The sequence below is a fragment of the Nelumbo nucifera genome, chromosome 3 (assembly GCF_055504915.1).
Source record: "Nelumbo nucifera cultivar China Antique chromosome 3, China Antique-T2T, whole genome shotgun sequence".
NCBI lineage: Eukaryota > Viridiplantae > Streptophyta > Magnoliopsida > Proteales > Nelumbonaceae > Nelumbo > Nelumbo nucifera.
In genome coordinates, this window is record NC_142651.1 from 32795886 (window position 1) to 32808517 (window position 12632).

The following is a 12632-nucleotide window of genomic DNA, read 5'->3' on the forward strand; positions in this document are numbered from 1 at the left end:
CGTGATAGAGGATGAAAACTATGAGAATAAGAGAAGAAAGAAAGAGAAAAATAAGAGAGAATGAGACTGGAGGTAGGGTTTAGGAAGAAATGGGGAAAATTATTATAAGTTGTAAAGATAGCATGAACAAGGTGTTGCAGGAGGCCGTAAGGGGAGGGAGACTCACGGGAGAACAAGAAAGGTAACATTAATGCAGATGCTGATGCAAAAGTTATAACAAGGGTAAATTGATATTTTTGAAAATTATAACAGTCACGTGATGCATATTGAATGGTTTATGATGAAACATTAACGATAAGAAAAGTATTAGTCAATTGTTAGTAATAGTAATTTTAAAACAGTAAAGTACAATTAATTAATTAACTAAAAAATCATAAGGTAGTTTAAGAAATTTACCGTAATCAATTTCCTAAACTATATATAGGTATTTTAAATAATATATCCTACTTTAAATAACAGAAAATAAAAAAATAAAAAAAAAATTATCGTTTTACCCTATTTTAAATGCCAAAAGAAAAGGCAAAAGTGTCTCTTATCCCATTCACGGGTTGTTTTTCATCGGGTCGACTGCCAGTCTGCCGCCGCTATCATCCTTCTCCGTCCTTCTCCGTAACCCCGAACACCCAACTTAAAACCCTAACAAATTTGTTAGGGTTTCTGTTTCATTTCTTACCTGAAACTTTACTTGGGGTTCAATCTTCATTCGCTCCATTAAAATTTTGGACTCTGGTGACCAGAACTTTCCAAAACCTATCTTCAAGTCGGAAACCCATTTAGGGTTTTTGCTTGCCTAGTTACCGAAGATAAGTTAGATTTTCTAGTCTGTATTCAAAACCCAGTTGGGAATTTCAGTCCTTTACAACCTGTTTGAATTTCAGTTCATCTTTGAAGCCTATTAAGAAAATTTTTAGTTTACCCTCAAAGTCCGATAGGGAATTTGGAAGAGACCTCGTTGGTTTTTCAGTTCATCTGCAATACCCACTTCAATCAACTAGATTTATTCCTTTCCTTCAAAAGAAATGCAGCAACCTGCAACCCCAAGTGCTGTTCCTCCAAGTCCATCAGCTACGTCACCGACGCCTCCTGCTTCAAAGGAAAAAGAACCCCAGAAAAGAAAACTCCCAACCCCACAAGAGCTTGTAGCCCATTATGAATCTCAGGGGATGGAAACCAAGGAAGCTTCGATGAAAGTTATTGAAGATCTCCAGTCCGTATTGGTTCAAGTGGTGAGCTCCGGCAGAGGAAGGAAGGATAAGTTCATGGCGGAGAGTTCACGAAAGCTCGATACGGCCAATACGCGCCTCGCGATTTTGGAGTTGAAGATGGATTCAAAGCCTGGATATGGAGAAACTTTGGCAATTGGAGTTGCTGCTGGTGCGATTGTGAGAGGAGTTGGAAACGCCTTTCCTCATGTTGTGGGAGCAATTGGGCAAATGTGGGATGCTGTTAAAAGCTCTACGAGGTCCTGAACGTATTGTGACGTATGAGCTCCCTTTCTTGTTCTCCAGTTTTGCTATCTTACCGATTTGTCTGTATGGTTGAAGAAGAGAAGAAAAGAATTAACTGGTTTCCTTTACAGCTCAGTGAACTTTCTTTTTCATGATTTGGTCAAGGAGAAAAGAAAAATAATCACGTTTTTTACTAGTGATTGTGATTGAATAAGTTGGCCATTTGAATTATTTTTCCTATCTCTTGACCTCTTGGAAACTTTGGTTTCTTAGTGTTTCTGGGTAGTTCCTGTTTTCATAATTGATTTTTTACTTTATACTATAGGTATTTCTTAATTTTTGTTATTTAAATTGGTAAATATTCTTCTTTTTTTTTTGAATGGAGTTAGAACTTAGAAGCAATAAAAGATTTACTTGACTTCTCCCAAACGCTTATTGATGCAAGTGATGGATTCTCGAGGAGCAGGAAGTGGTTAGTACTGGCATTACTTGATTAGGTAATTTTTTGAATTATCTAAACAGGGGATTTTGGTTTTCTGCTGAAGAATTTCTGTTTGTTTGACCATGTTAGCTATGGTTGAGACTTGAGAGCAGATTTAGCTAGTAACTTGTTTAAATTAGTCAATCTTTCTCAATTATATTGGAACTGTAATGAAGTTTGAAGGTTTAGGAACTTCAACAAGTTGTGCTCGGAACCAATCTCTTTGTGAGAAGATTGTAAAGGGTTATTTTTAGTTGACAAAGCACCTAGGCAGGGTTATTGATATACAGGTTTGACTATCAAGTTTTCTTGATGTTGTTACACTAGGCTATAAAACTTTCAAAGCCCTCTGACCTTCTTCTGGACAGAGTTGTGCGTTTGATGGTCAATTTGGAATGCCATGTTTGCAATTGCCACCACACGGCATCATCCAGAATAGTTGATTTCCATCTTTGGGATATTGAAGAAGACAAGTCAAACACACATTGATAATTGAAATCGGATCAGATGCAAATGAGCTCAGGCACCATATATTTGATATACTGAGGCTCAAGATAGAATCTAATTGTTAAGATGTTGAAGCCTGAAGGGCATGATGATAATTGTCAAGAGTCAAGACACTTTTGAGAAAACTCCAGTGGACTGTAGTGGATCATTTTAGACTGAAATCTTGAGGTGATTGATTGACAAATCCTAATTAAATTCTCATGCATTTTGATTAGGAAGAACCATATACCATGTTGATGCAAAATTGAATTTGTTTGCTCAGTTCATGGATTGCAGTGTAGTGAAAACAAAACCAACATGTTGTCGAACACCCCCTTGATGTTTCAGAGTAAGTTTTCACACTTTTCATCTACTGAATGTTATTGCCATTGATAGCTGTTGTTGTTGCAACAGCAGCAGATTATCCAGTGGTGCTCAAGTTTGGATTAGTGGCTGTGTAATTTATGTATCTCCTAAATGGATGGAGTGCCCCCATCCCTACATGCATATATGATTCTTAGGCTATGGATTCTTCAGGGACAATTCTAGCACTAATAGTTAATGTATGTGCATTCAATCCATTTTTTCCTAATCCAAGATAAGCCTTTACACCCTTTACCTATATGTATAAGGTGTTAGAATTGAAAACATATGTACTATTTTATTAATATATACTTTTCTTTTGATTTATTGACTCCATGCTTTCCCATAATGTGGATTTTCTATTCTTTTGTCCATGCAAAACTGCTTTGTACAAACTACAAAGATGGATGAGGAAAGTACGCAAGCTTGGACATGTGGTGAATGTATGGGAGGTCCAATTAAGTGGATGAGGAAAGTACTCAATGTCGGATGGGAAGCTCTCTGACAATGGAATTTAAGTGTTGACAATGATCACTAAGTACCAGATCTCAGACCCAAATTGACTAAGCAAACATGATTCATTCCAGGTGAACTTGTTTTCATTCTTTTTCTTATGCAACTATGATCAATTATTTTCATTTTTCTGGCGTTCAGCCCAAAGGGCAACATGCATGATAGAGATGAAAATGAGACTATATATTCATTATTTGGGTTTTTGCACTTTTAGTTGTAAGAGCAACAAACCTAAGGAAGCAATTTTATCTTTCTTCAGTAACCCAACCATTGTATATATTTCTTGAGGCAAACCCTTCAGGAAAAAATCTTGCACTTTGAAATAAAACCAATTCGTTTTTATTTGATTTTTGAGTGACAAGAGAACCGTTTATAGGCAATTAATTCATTTACCCGGGTAAAGGTTCTGTAACCCAAGTGTATTTGTACCAATTCTTTTGTTCTTTTGATCATTTTTATCCATAAATTAAATAATTGATCCTTTTTTTCCATAAAATTGATTATTTTGAAAGACAATTTTGTCCCAAGGTGGTAAATTTCTCTATCCACCAACAAATCGATTTACCGTAGGTTCTTCGCAAACTGCAGTAAATTAGTCTTTTTTTTCATTGAGCAACTTTACTTTATCCACAAAATGCCAACCGGCCGGTTGGTATTTGGTAAGGTTTGCTAAAAAAATCTTTGGGATTTTTATAGTTTAGTCCACCCCAAGGGTGGAACTAAGATTTCTAGGGTGGACTAAATCCTGGACGTGGATTGATGTCAAGTCTACGGGCAGGATGCGGTTTATAGGTGGGCTAACTATGAGGGGGCTGCAATTTCAGATTTTTGAGGTGGATTGTAGTCCACTTATTGAAAAGCGAGCATAGCAAATAAATGAAAAAAAATCAGGTCGTATGACACCCCTGTACATGATTGATCTCGCATTCCCACGTTTATGCCAAAGTCAGGCAGGACTATACACCATAGCTAAAATAAAAGGAAAAAAAGATGGTTTCTAGTCCGCCTATGGTCCAACAACCCAAGTTTCCTTTGGATTTCTCAATTGAACCATGATCCATATTAAACTTTATGTTGGGGATCAATTTACACCACATCATTGTTCAATTATTCACACCCATACTAGATTAATTCATGCTACACTTATTGATATAGTTTGTCAAATACATGGTTGATCATGAATTAAAAGTAATCATAATTTAATTAAAAATAAATTTAATTATAAATGAAAATATGTTAAAAGGTTAACCAAAATGAGGGTAGTTGGGTCACTGTAACACAGTTATGTTATATTGAATTCTTCCCACCAACTATCCACACCATGGTGTGGCCCATCTATAGTAAAATGCTGTTGTCGATAGATTAAGGTGTGACTTGTTCCTATCCATGCTATTTTGTGGATAATGATGGTTTATATGAAAGTATGAAACTAAATGCCTCATTCTGTTATAAATGGAACCAAAACAGTCCCATCCACAATATATAGGTTGTGTTTGGTTCTGTGGGCATTTATGAAAAAAATGCTGTTACATTAATGACAGATAGGTGTTGCCGTTTATTGCATATGAAACAATTGTTTGGTTCACTGTTTATCATCAAATAAATGGTAGAAAACTGAAACGCCTTGATTTTTGTGCATGAAGCATTTGGGGAAATATCAAATTTTTATTTTCTCCAATGCCCCAATGTTTCTTGAAACCATGAAACCAAATGCTGATGTGACACACACATAGTATATACACGACATCAAACACCCCCTTAATGGTAATGGTAGCCCTTGAGCTCGAATCCAGTGAATCTATCGATTCATGGGGAGCAAGTACCCTCCAATGGGAAGCGTGCACGTCGCCCTTTTCAAATCTAACAATTCCGTTAATGTTAAGTTCGATTCACTCTCTTGTTAAATGAGTCAATCTAGTTCAATGTTGGGAAGAGAAAAACCACCCATAAAAGCCTCTTTTTTTTTTTTCCTCTCATTCGTTTGAATTCTCCTTCCCCGATTCGAGCCTTAGTCCAAGAGCAAGAGACCACCGCGACGATTCCACCAAGCTCTGACGGTATGGAGCCAACTGGCAATAAGAATAAGTCGGATCCCTTCTTCTCATTCTCCTTACAACCCTGTTATTCCTCTGTTAATATCTTATTCCTTTCTCTTCTTCTAGCAACAGACCACCGGTGGGTGATTTCACTATTTCACCGAACTCCAATGGCATGTAGTCAATCGGCGGTAAACATCCTTTCTTCTCCTTTTTCTTTCAACCTTATTTTTCTTTTTCGTTAACATCTTCTTCCTTTTCTTTTGGTAGGAGACCACCAGCAGTGATTTCATTGTTTCACCAAGCTTCGACAGCGATTGCCTTCCAATTCTGATGGCATGTCACCTAGCGGGAGGTTGGTGCTGTCAAGCTCGAAGAAACAATTGTGCCTCCGAGTTTTCGCAAGCTGTGTCGGCTATGATGAACCCAAACGATATTATGGAAAACGGAAAGAATCTGATTTCCATTAAAGGGGGGTGCAAGTGTTTGTTCTTTATATGTTCCAAGTGAAGAGGTTGATGCCCTTGAAGTCATGGAAACATATGGAGATTTCTTTGGAGCCTTTTAATTTCGAGCTTCTTACAGTTTCTCCGGTGAAGTTATTATCGAGCAAAATCCAATTTGCTCCTATTGGATTAGTTAACATGCTTAATACCAGTGACGCCATTCAATCACTGGAGTAGGTTGATGAGACAAGTTCGGTTCGAATTGGAGTGAGGGGAACCGAAGAAATGAGGTTGTTTGCATAAAAAAAAAAAACCAAAAGTTTGTTTAGTTGATGGTGAATAGGTGTCATTTACGTTCAAGGAACACATGGTTGCGGTTCAAGTTCCATGGCCTACTTCTGTGTTATATATAATTGATTACCAGTTTTAGAATTTGGGATGGGGATCGAATCCACGAAAATTGATGTTTGTTTGAAAGCCAAAAAAAAAAAAAAGGATTGATGCTTGATTTTTATTGAACTAAATTTATGTAATGTGAAAGTGTTCTCTGTTATTTATTGTCTGTCTTGTGCATTGAACAGTAACTTATATTCATTTTTCACAAAACGACCAACTATGATTTTGAGAAAACCTGGTAACCAATGTAAATGAAGAATATGATAAGCATGAAAACCTTTCTTGGATCTTCCAGGGCTACCTATACAACAGTTGTGACGATTAAATTTAATTGTATACACAGAAAGTGGGAGGGAACCAGGCCATATGAACCATAGCTCTTAAAGGATATTCTCTGCAATGAGAATCAAGAAGTTGAAGGAAGGTGGGAAGTTGGCGAAATAGTGAAATCGCCGCCAATAATATCCTGCTAGAAGAAGAGGAAGGAGGAAGATATTAAGGAAGAGGAATAACGGAGTTGGAAGGGGAAAGGGAAAGGGAAGGAGAAGAAGAAATGCTTAATGCTAGTTGACATTACGTTGTCAAAGCTTGGTGAAATTGCCATTGGTGGTCTCTTGCTCTTGGGCCAGGTCTCCGGTGAATATGAAAATGGAAAAAGGGGAATTCGAACGAATGAGAGGCAAAAAGACTTGTTTCATCTGATTTTGTCTTTTTCTAACCAATTGAATCGGATTGACTCGTTTAACGGGAGTGTGAACCAAACTTAACTTTTTACGGAATTACTGGATTAAAAAAGGGTGACGTGCACGCCTCCCATTAGAGGGTGCACGTTCCCCGTGAACCGAAGGGTTTATTGGATTTGCCCTCCCCTAAAGTGCTTCAACCAAACTGTCTTGGTCTTGGGGTTTGTACATGCTTCCAATCCAACCCTCAAATATGGTTGGTTTGACATGAAATCCAGTTTACCACCCTTGAAAATGGCACGTGAGACATGGCCCACCAAAAGTAGGGGTGTAAATGGATCGAATTCGAATCGAATCAAGCAATATCCGAATTTCAATTCAATTAAAAAATTTTGGATATCAAAAATTAATATTCGAATTCGAATCTGATTAAATATTCGAATATTCGATTCGATTCGATTCAGATTCGACTAATTAATTATTTTAGGTAATTAATAAATGTATAAAATAAGTATTTTATTTATATAAAATATATAAATATATAAATTATTATATATAATATTTAAAATTTTATATATTATATATAAAAATTAAATAATCGGTCAAATTTGGATATCTATCGAATAGAATCGATTAATATTCGATTCGATTATGTCGAATCCCGTTGACACCCAAGAGAAAGTGAGGTATAACAATGGGCAATGTTTAAAATTTTGATACGATACGCCTGATACGGGGCATATCGTATTGTATCTTTTAAAAACAGATACAGGATACACATGGAAATCGTGTGTATCATTTTTTATCATGCATATTAGACCCATATCGAGGGCATATCGGAGGTGTATCGACGAAAAAATATGACCAAAAACCGAAAAAAAATAAAGGGGAAAAGTAAGATTCTTTCACCCCCCAAATGACTCTAAAACTCCAAACCTTATTCCTAGAGTGCTAGATTTGCAAAATTTTGCAAGAAACAAGTGTGAATCGTTATTCTTTTTGAAGATTTTTTAAATTTTGAAAAAATATGGTAAAAAATAGGTATTTTTTTTCAATTTTTTATAATATCTTATGATTTCTTTTTTCTTGAATGTATAAATTTATGTTAATCTACATTTCTTACATCCAAAATCACATTTTTTTTGTGTTATCTATAGATTTATGGAAATTTCATGAGATATTTGGGGAAAATATAAATTAACAAAAAATTTGAAAATATAATTTTTTCTCTGCGTATAAAGACTAAATATGTTTTAGATCTATAGATTTATCTATCATATCCATAGAGCAATTGAAATTTCTTCTTTAATATTTTTTTGATTTTTTATATATTTAGAATAAAAATAAATAATAGTTAATTATATTTTATCATTTGATCATACCAATTGAAATTTCTTCTTTAATATATATTTTTTTATTTTTATATTTATAGAATTAAAAAAATAAATAATTAAGTAATTATATTTTATCATTTGATCACAATGATTGAATATATTATAATTATATGGATCATCTATCATATACTCCACAAGGCAATTAAAATTTCTTCTTTAATAAATATTTTTTGAATATATTATGTAATGTTTATTTATTTTTTATATTTTTTATATTTTTTGAAAATAAATAATAAATAATAATTATTAAGTATATTTTCACTTAGAAGTTGTGTTAATGCATATTTTATGGTTGGATAAGAGAGTTGGTTTTTTCCCATCCCATTAAATATTAAAACTTAAGAATTATAATTTATAAATTATAGTTAAGTATAGGAATTTTTAATGAAATTATAATTAACTACAATATATTTCTTCATAAAACCATTAAAATGTATTAATTTAATGTATATACATCTCATTTAGGTCTTATATTTAGTATTGTTATGTATTTTTATAATTTATTAAAGTATTTATAGTGTTTCAAAGCGTATCTATACATATCTTAGTTTTTCTCCATATCGATACATCTCTTAAAATTGTCTTTCCAATACACTTGGCATTTCCAATACTTTAAACCTTAAAAATGGGATGTCAACGACCCGTCCACGAACCCAAAGTCATACAATTTCGTCATCTATTTCATAGAACTTACTTTAATCCATGTTTCCTTGACCGTGTAAGAAAAATCCAAAAGAGCTGTGTTGGCTTTGATACAGCTTCTCAGGAATCTTCCATCAAACTTCTTCATTCTGGTCTAAATTAAAAATAAAATAAGATAAAGCTCCAAGTGCTCAACTAAAGTCTAAAGCTGCTTTGGCTTTTATATATGTAGTCTCCTCAATCCTCATCAAAGATCCGAAGCACCTATTTGCTGGAACAGATTTTCCTTCATCTCTTCTTTTGAAGCTTACCACAGAGAAATCCCATCTTCGTTGCTGGCGAGACTGCAACAACGATTCTGATATGATCAACGACAATGATGTCATGAGAGAGGTTCTATCTCGGCTACCCATCAAGTCTCTCCTGAGCTGCAAGTGTGTCTGCAAATGGTGGAACTTCCTCATCTCAGATCCAATCTTTGCCTGGAACTATGTTAATCGAAACCCTCATCTCTTCGTATCCGGGTTCTTCCTGCAGAAACTTCTGTATCTTCAGCTGTATCCAGACTTGGAGTTTGTTACCCTTGATGGAACGATTGACGCCGCGCCTGAAGCATCTCTGTCTTTCATCAATGATGAAAAGGGTGTCCTCATACAGCATTCCTGCAACGGCCTCTTGTGTTGCAGCAGCTCCCGATGCCACGAGAACGATCGAGTGTACTACATATGCAAGCCCACCACCAAGCAATACACTGTTCTACCCAGACCAATGGCAACCACAGTTTTCGGAATCAACATAGCATTTGATCCTTCAAAAACCCTTGATTACAAAGTAGTTTGCATCTGCGACTCTGAATTGTCCTCCGACCATTGTCAGATCACCGTCTATGATTCGAGGACCATCTCGTGGAGGCTTTCCGGCAGCCCATTTCTCCAAGTTGAAGGCTTGCTCTATGGCCGTGGGGTGTTCTGGAATGGCTCTCTGCACTGGATTGGTGTGAAGGAGACTTCGCTTCGGTTCGACGCAGAGCAAGAGCTCTTGGTAGAGATGCCTAGCCCTCCTTTGCGTGAAGGGTGGGAGGAGAGGAGGTTGAGATATTTCGGGGAGTCGAGAGGCCATCTGCATCTGATCGAAATCTATGGTCCACGAACCACCCTCTTCGATGTGATGGAGCTGAGGAAGGATTACTCTGGATGGAGCTGAGGAAGGATTACTCTGGATGGTTCAGTAGCAGCTGCATACCCAAGTATGGTGAGGAGCAATGTTAATGTTTCTCAGCTGCATCGCTTTGTATTCTCTGTTCTGCATCTTGATCGCAGCTCAGAGGAAGGGGATTCATTCTTGGTGCTGCATATACCAGGTAAATTCATCTCATACAATCTGAGAGACATGACATTCGTCGAGCTTCGCAGCTTGTCCACTCGCCTCATGACCATGGATATGGTTCTTGGGTTGGAGTATTCATGGGGTGATGTCCATCAATATGATAACACCCTCTTTTATCTCTAGCTACGCATCATCTACTTGAGAGATTTCTTCTCTTTGATCAACAATTATATTCCTTTAATCTCTCTGTTTTTTTCCTCATTCTCTGTATGTTATGTAAGGATGTTTATAATTTAAGCTCCATCCTTAATTTTGTTCCTTCTTTGTTTATTCTGATCCGAGTTTAGACTTTACATTTCAGAGGATTCAAATTTGTAGTCCATTAATCTTTAAGGGGGCGTTCAGAGAGGAAAATTTGGTCAATGAGATTTTGATTTCTATTACCAATAAATCATAATTGTACGTGGAAACCCAAAAAAAACTTGTTCAATAAAAAAGCCCTTTAAATAATTGACTACCTCTGTTGACACTACAAATAGCATTCTTTTTGCATATTAGAAATTCATTTCAGAGCTGTAAAAAGGGTATCTGATTGTCCAAACTCGAATTTGAAGTTCAACCCATTAAAGGCATTCTGAATTCAATCTTTTATAAACCCTTGGATTAAATATGCATCCACCCTATTGGAGACTGGTTTGGCAGATGGAAGTGAAGTCCCCACACCACCCTAACCTCGAATATATATTAAATATTATTTGTATTATATATATCAAAATATATTTAAAATTTTTTTATTTATTTTAAATAAATCTTTTTTTCAAAAAAAATTTAAATAAAAAATATGAAAATTTGAGTCCCTAATGGAGAACCTGTCTTCGTCAGAGATGGGAAGTATGGTTCCCACCCCAAACCCGCTCCATTTCCATTCCTAATATATATACTTAAAATTTATATTGTATCTATTAATAAAGTTTGTTCATATTTTATGTTTTTACTAAATTGTCATAGAATCAAACTTCAATTCATTTTGTTCATGAAATACAAATATCAAAAACATATTCTGTTCACTTTATTAGTAACATAAATATTTTGATCATTTTTAATTTAATTCATTTATGATATTCAATATCTAATTGCAATCTGAATTCGAATTCAAAATTAATAAAAATCTGATTCAAATTTGAATATAATAAACAAACCAATAAAGGAAATGTCAGGATAGGAGCATCCACAACAATCCATGGACTGTCGGACTCTGATTCAGGATTTCCATCTACTTTCTCACATCACATTCACAGCCCATTCCTCAATTTGGTTTATATGGAAATCAAGGCTGTGTAAATTGTGGGTCAAAATCACCTAAGAAGACAAGAGAAACTTGTTGACTGTCTTCTTAGTTCTTTGAAAGAAATATCAAATATGGATACCTAGTTGTGAGCACCAGCTGAAATTACTATGAAGCATCCTCAGTCATTGGAATATAACATTGGATTTTCAATTGTCTGTGTGGTCCTTTGATCCCTATTATGTTATGTAAATTTACTGGTCAATCTCCTCAGTCACCTTAATCTAATGGTTATTGGACGGATTGGATGGACCAAAGGGACATAGTGGATTCGACCAATCCGGTCCAAAATATTTATTTATTAGATTGGATTTGGCCTGACCTGTCCGTAAAAAAATTATATTGAATTTGGTTGGATTAAGTCAATACCCGGTTCATTGATATAAGATAAGATTTAGGTGTTAATGAACTGGGTTAGGGTTAAAACCAATCTAAATTAAAATGAATTTGAACAAATTGGACAATCTAAACATTGAATTGGAATGGTCCAAAATAGTTCAAATTATTCATTGGATTGGATTGGACCTGGTCCATTTGTAATAGACTTACATTGGGCTGAATCGGATTGGATTAAATCCAATCCAATTGACACCCCTAATTGGGGGTGAGGGTGATGGTGATCTATCATGAGACAGCCCGCATGAAGGAGGACTCTATTTGATCTCTTTTAAGAGAAAGGAAATCAGCAGAACAGGGATCTTAGATGCCTTATAATTGAGGCTTGAGGCTTAACACGTATGTCTCTTGCAGGAGTGAGCCATTGCTAAGCCTTATGCCTCATCTCAAAGTGGAACGTGTGCATCGTATCACACATATTATATAGGGGTGGATTCAAGCCGAGCCAAGCCGAATAGTTAGTTAATGAACAGGGATCTTAGATGTCTTATAATTGAGGCTTGGGGCTTAATGCGTATGCCTCTTCGGGAGTGAGCCATTGCTAAACCTTACGCCTCATCTCAAAGTGGAACGTGTGCATCGTATCACACATATTATATAGGGGTGTATTCGAGCCGAGCCGAGCCGAATAGTTAGCTATTTAAGCTCGGCTCGCCAAGGTAATACAAGGCTCAAGT

At 35.7% G+C, this 12632-nt stretch overlaps 2 protein-coding genes across 6 annotated transcripts; both read left to right on the forward strand.

Annotated features, from left to right (window-relative positions):
* The first annotated feature begins 523 nt into the window (after window positions 1-523).
* LOC104591806 (ribosomal protein-like protein) lies at window positions 524-6273 on the forward strand. Of its 5 annotated transcripts, none has more exons than XR_002022449.2 (4): window positions 524-1481; window positions 3182-3365; window positions 5454-5518; window positions 5598-6273. XR_002022449.2 is itself a non-coding variant. In XM_010250847.3 (2 exons), exon 1 carries the CDS (start codon window positions 1020-1022, stop codon window positions 1467-1469), a length of 450 nt encoding a protein of 149 aa, XP_010249149.1. In that variant the 5' UTR covers window positions 524-1019; the 3' UTR covers window positions 1470-1481; window positions 3182-3484. The 5 variants fall into 5 exon arrangements, 2 of the variants coding, with proteins under 2 accessions (XP_010249149.1, XP_088758453.1); XR_002022448.2 differs by having other exon boundaries at window positions 5460-5518; XR_016084759.1 differs by lacking the exons at window positions 5454-5518; window positions 5598-6273 and adding an exon at window positions 1838-1945 and having other exon boundaries at window positions 3182-3484.
* A 2810-nt stretch (window positions 6274-9083) lies between these two features.
* Window positions 9084-10532, forward strand: LOC104591820 (F-box protein At5g07610-like). The gene has a single exon (XM_010250867.3). The coding sequence runs from the start codon at window positions 9252-9254 to the stop codon at window positions 10089-10091; it is 840 nt and encodes a 279-aa protein (XP_010249169.1). The 5' UTR covers window positions 9084-9251; the 3' UTR covers window positions 10092-10532.
* The last annotated feature ends 2100 nt before the right edge of the window (window positions 10533-12632 follow it).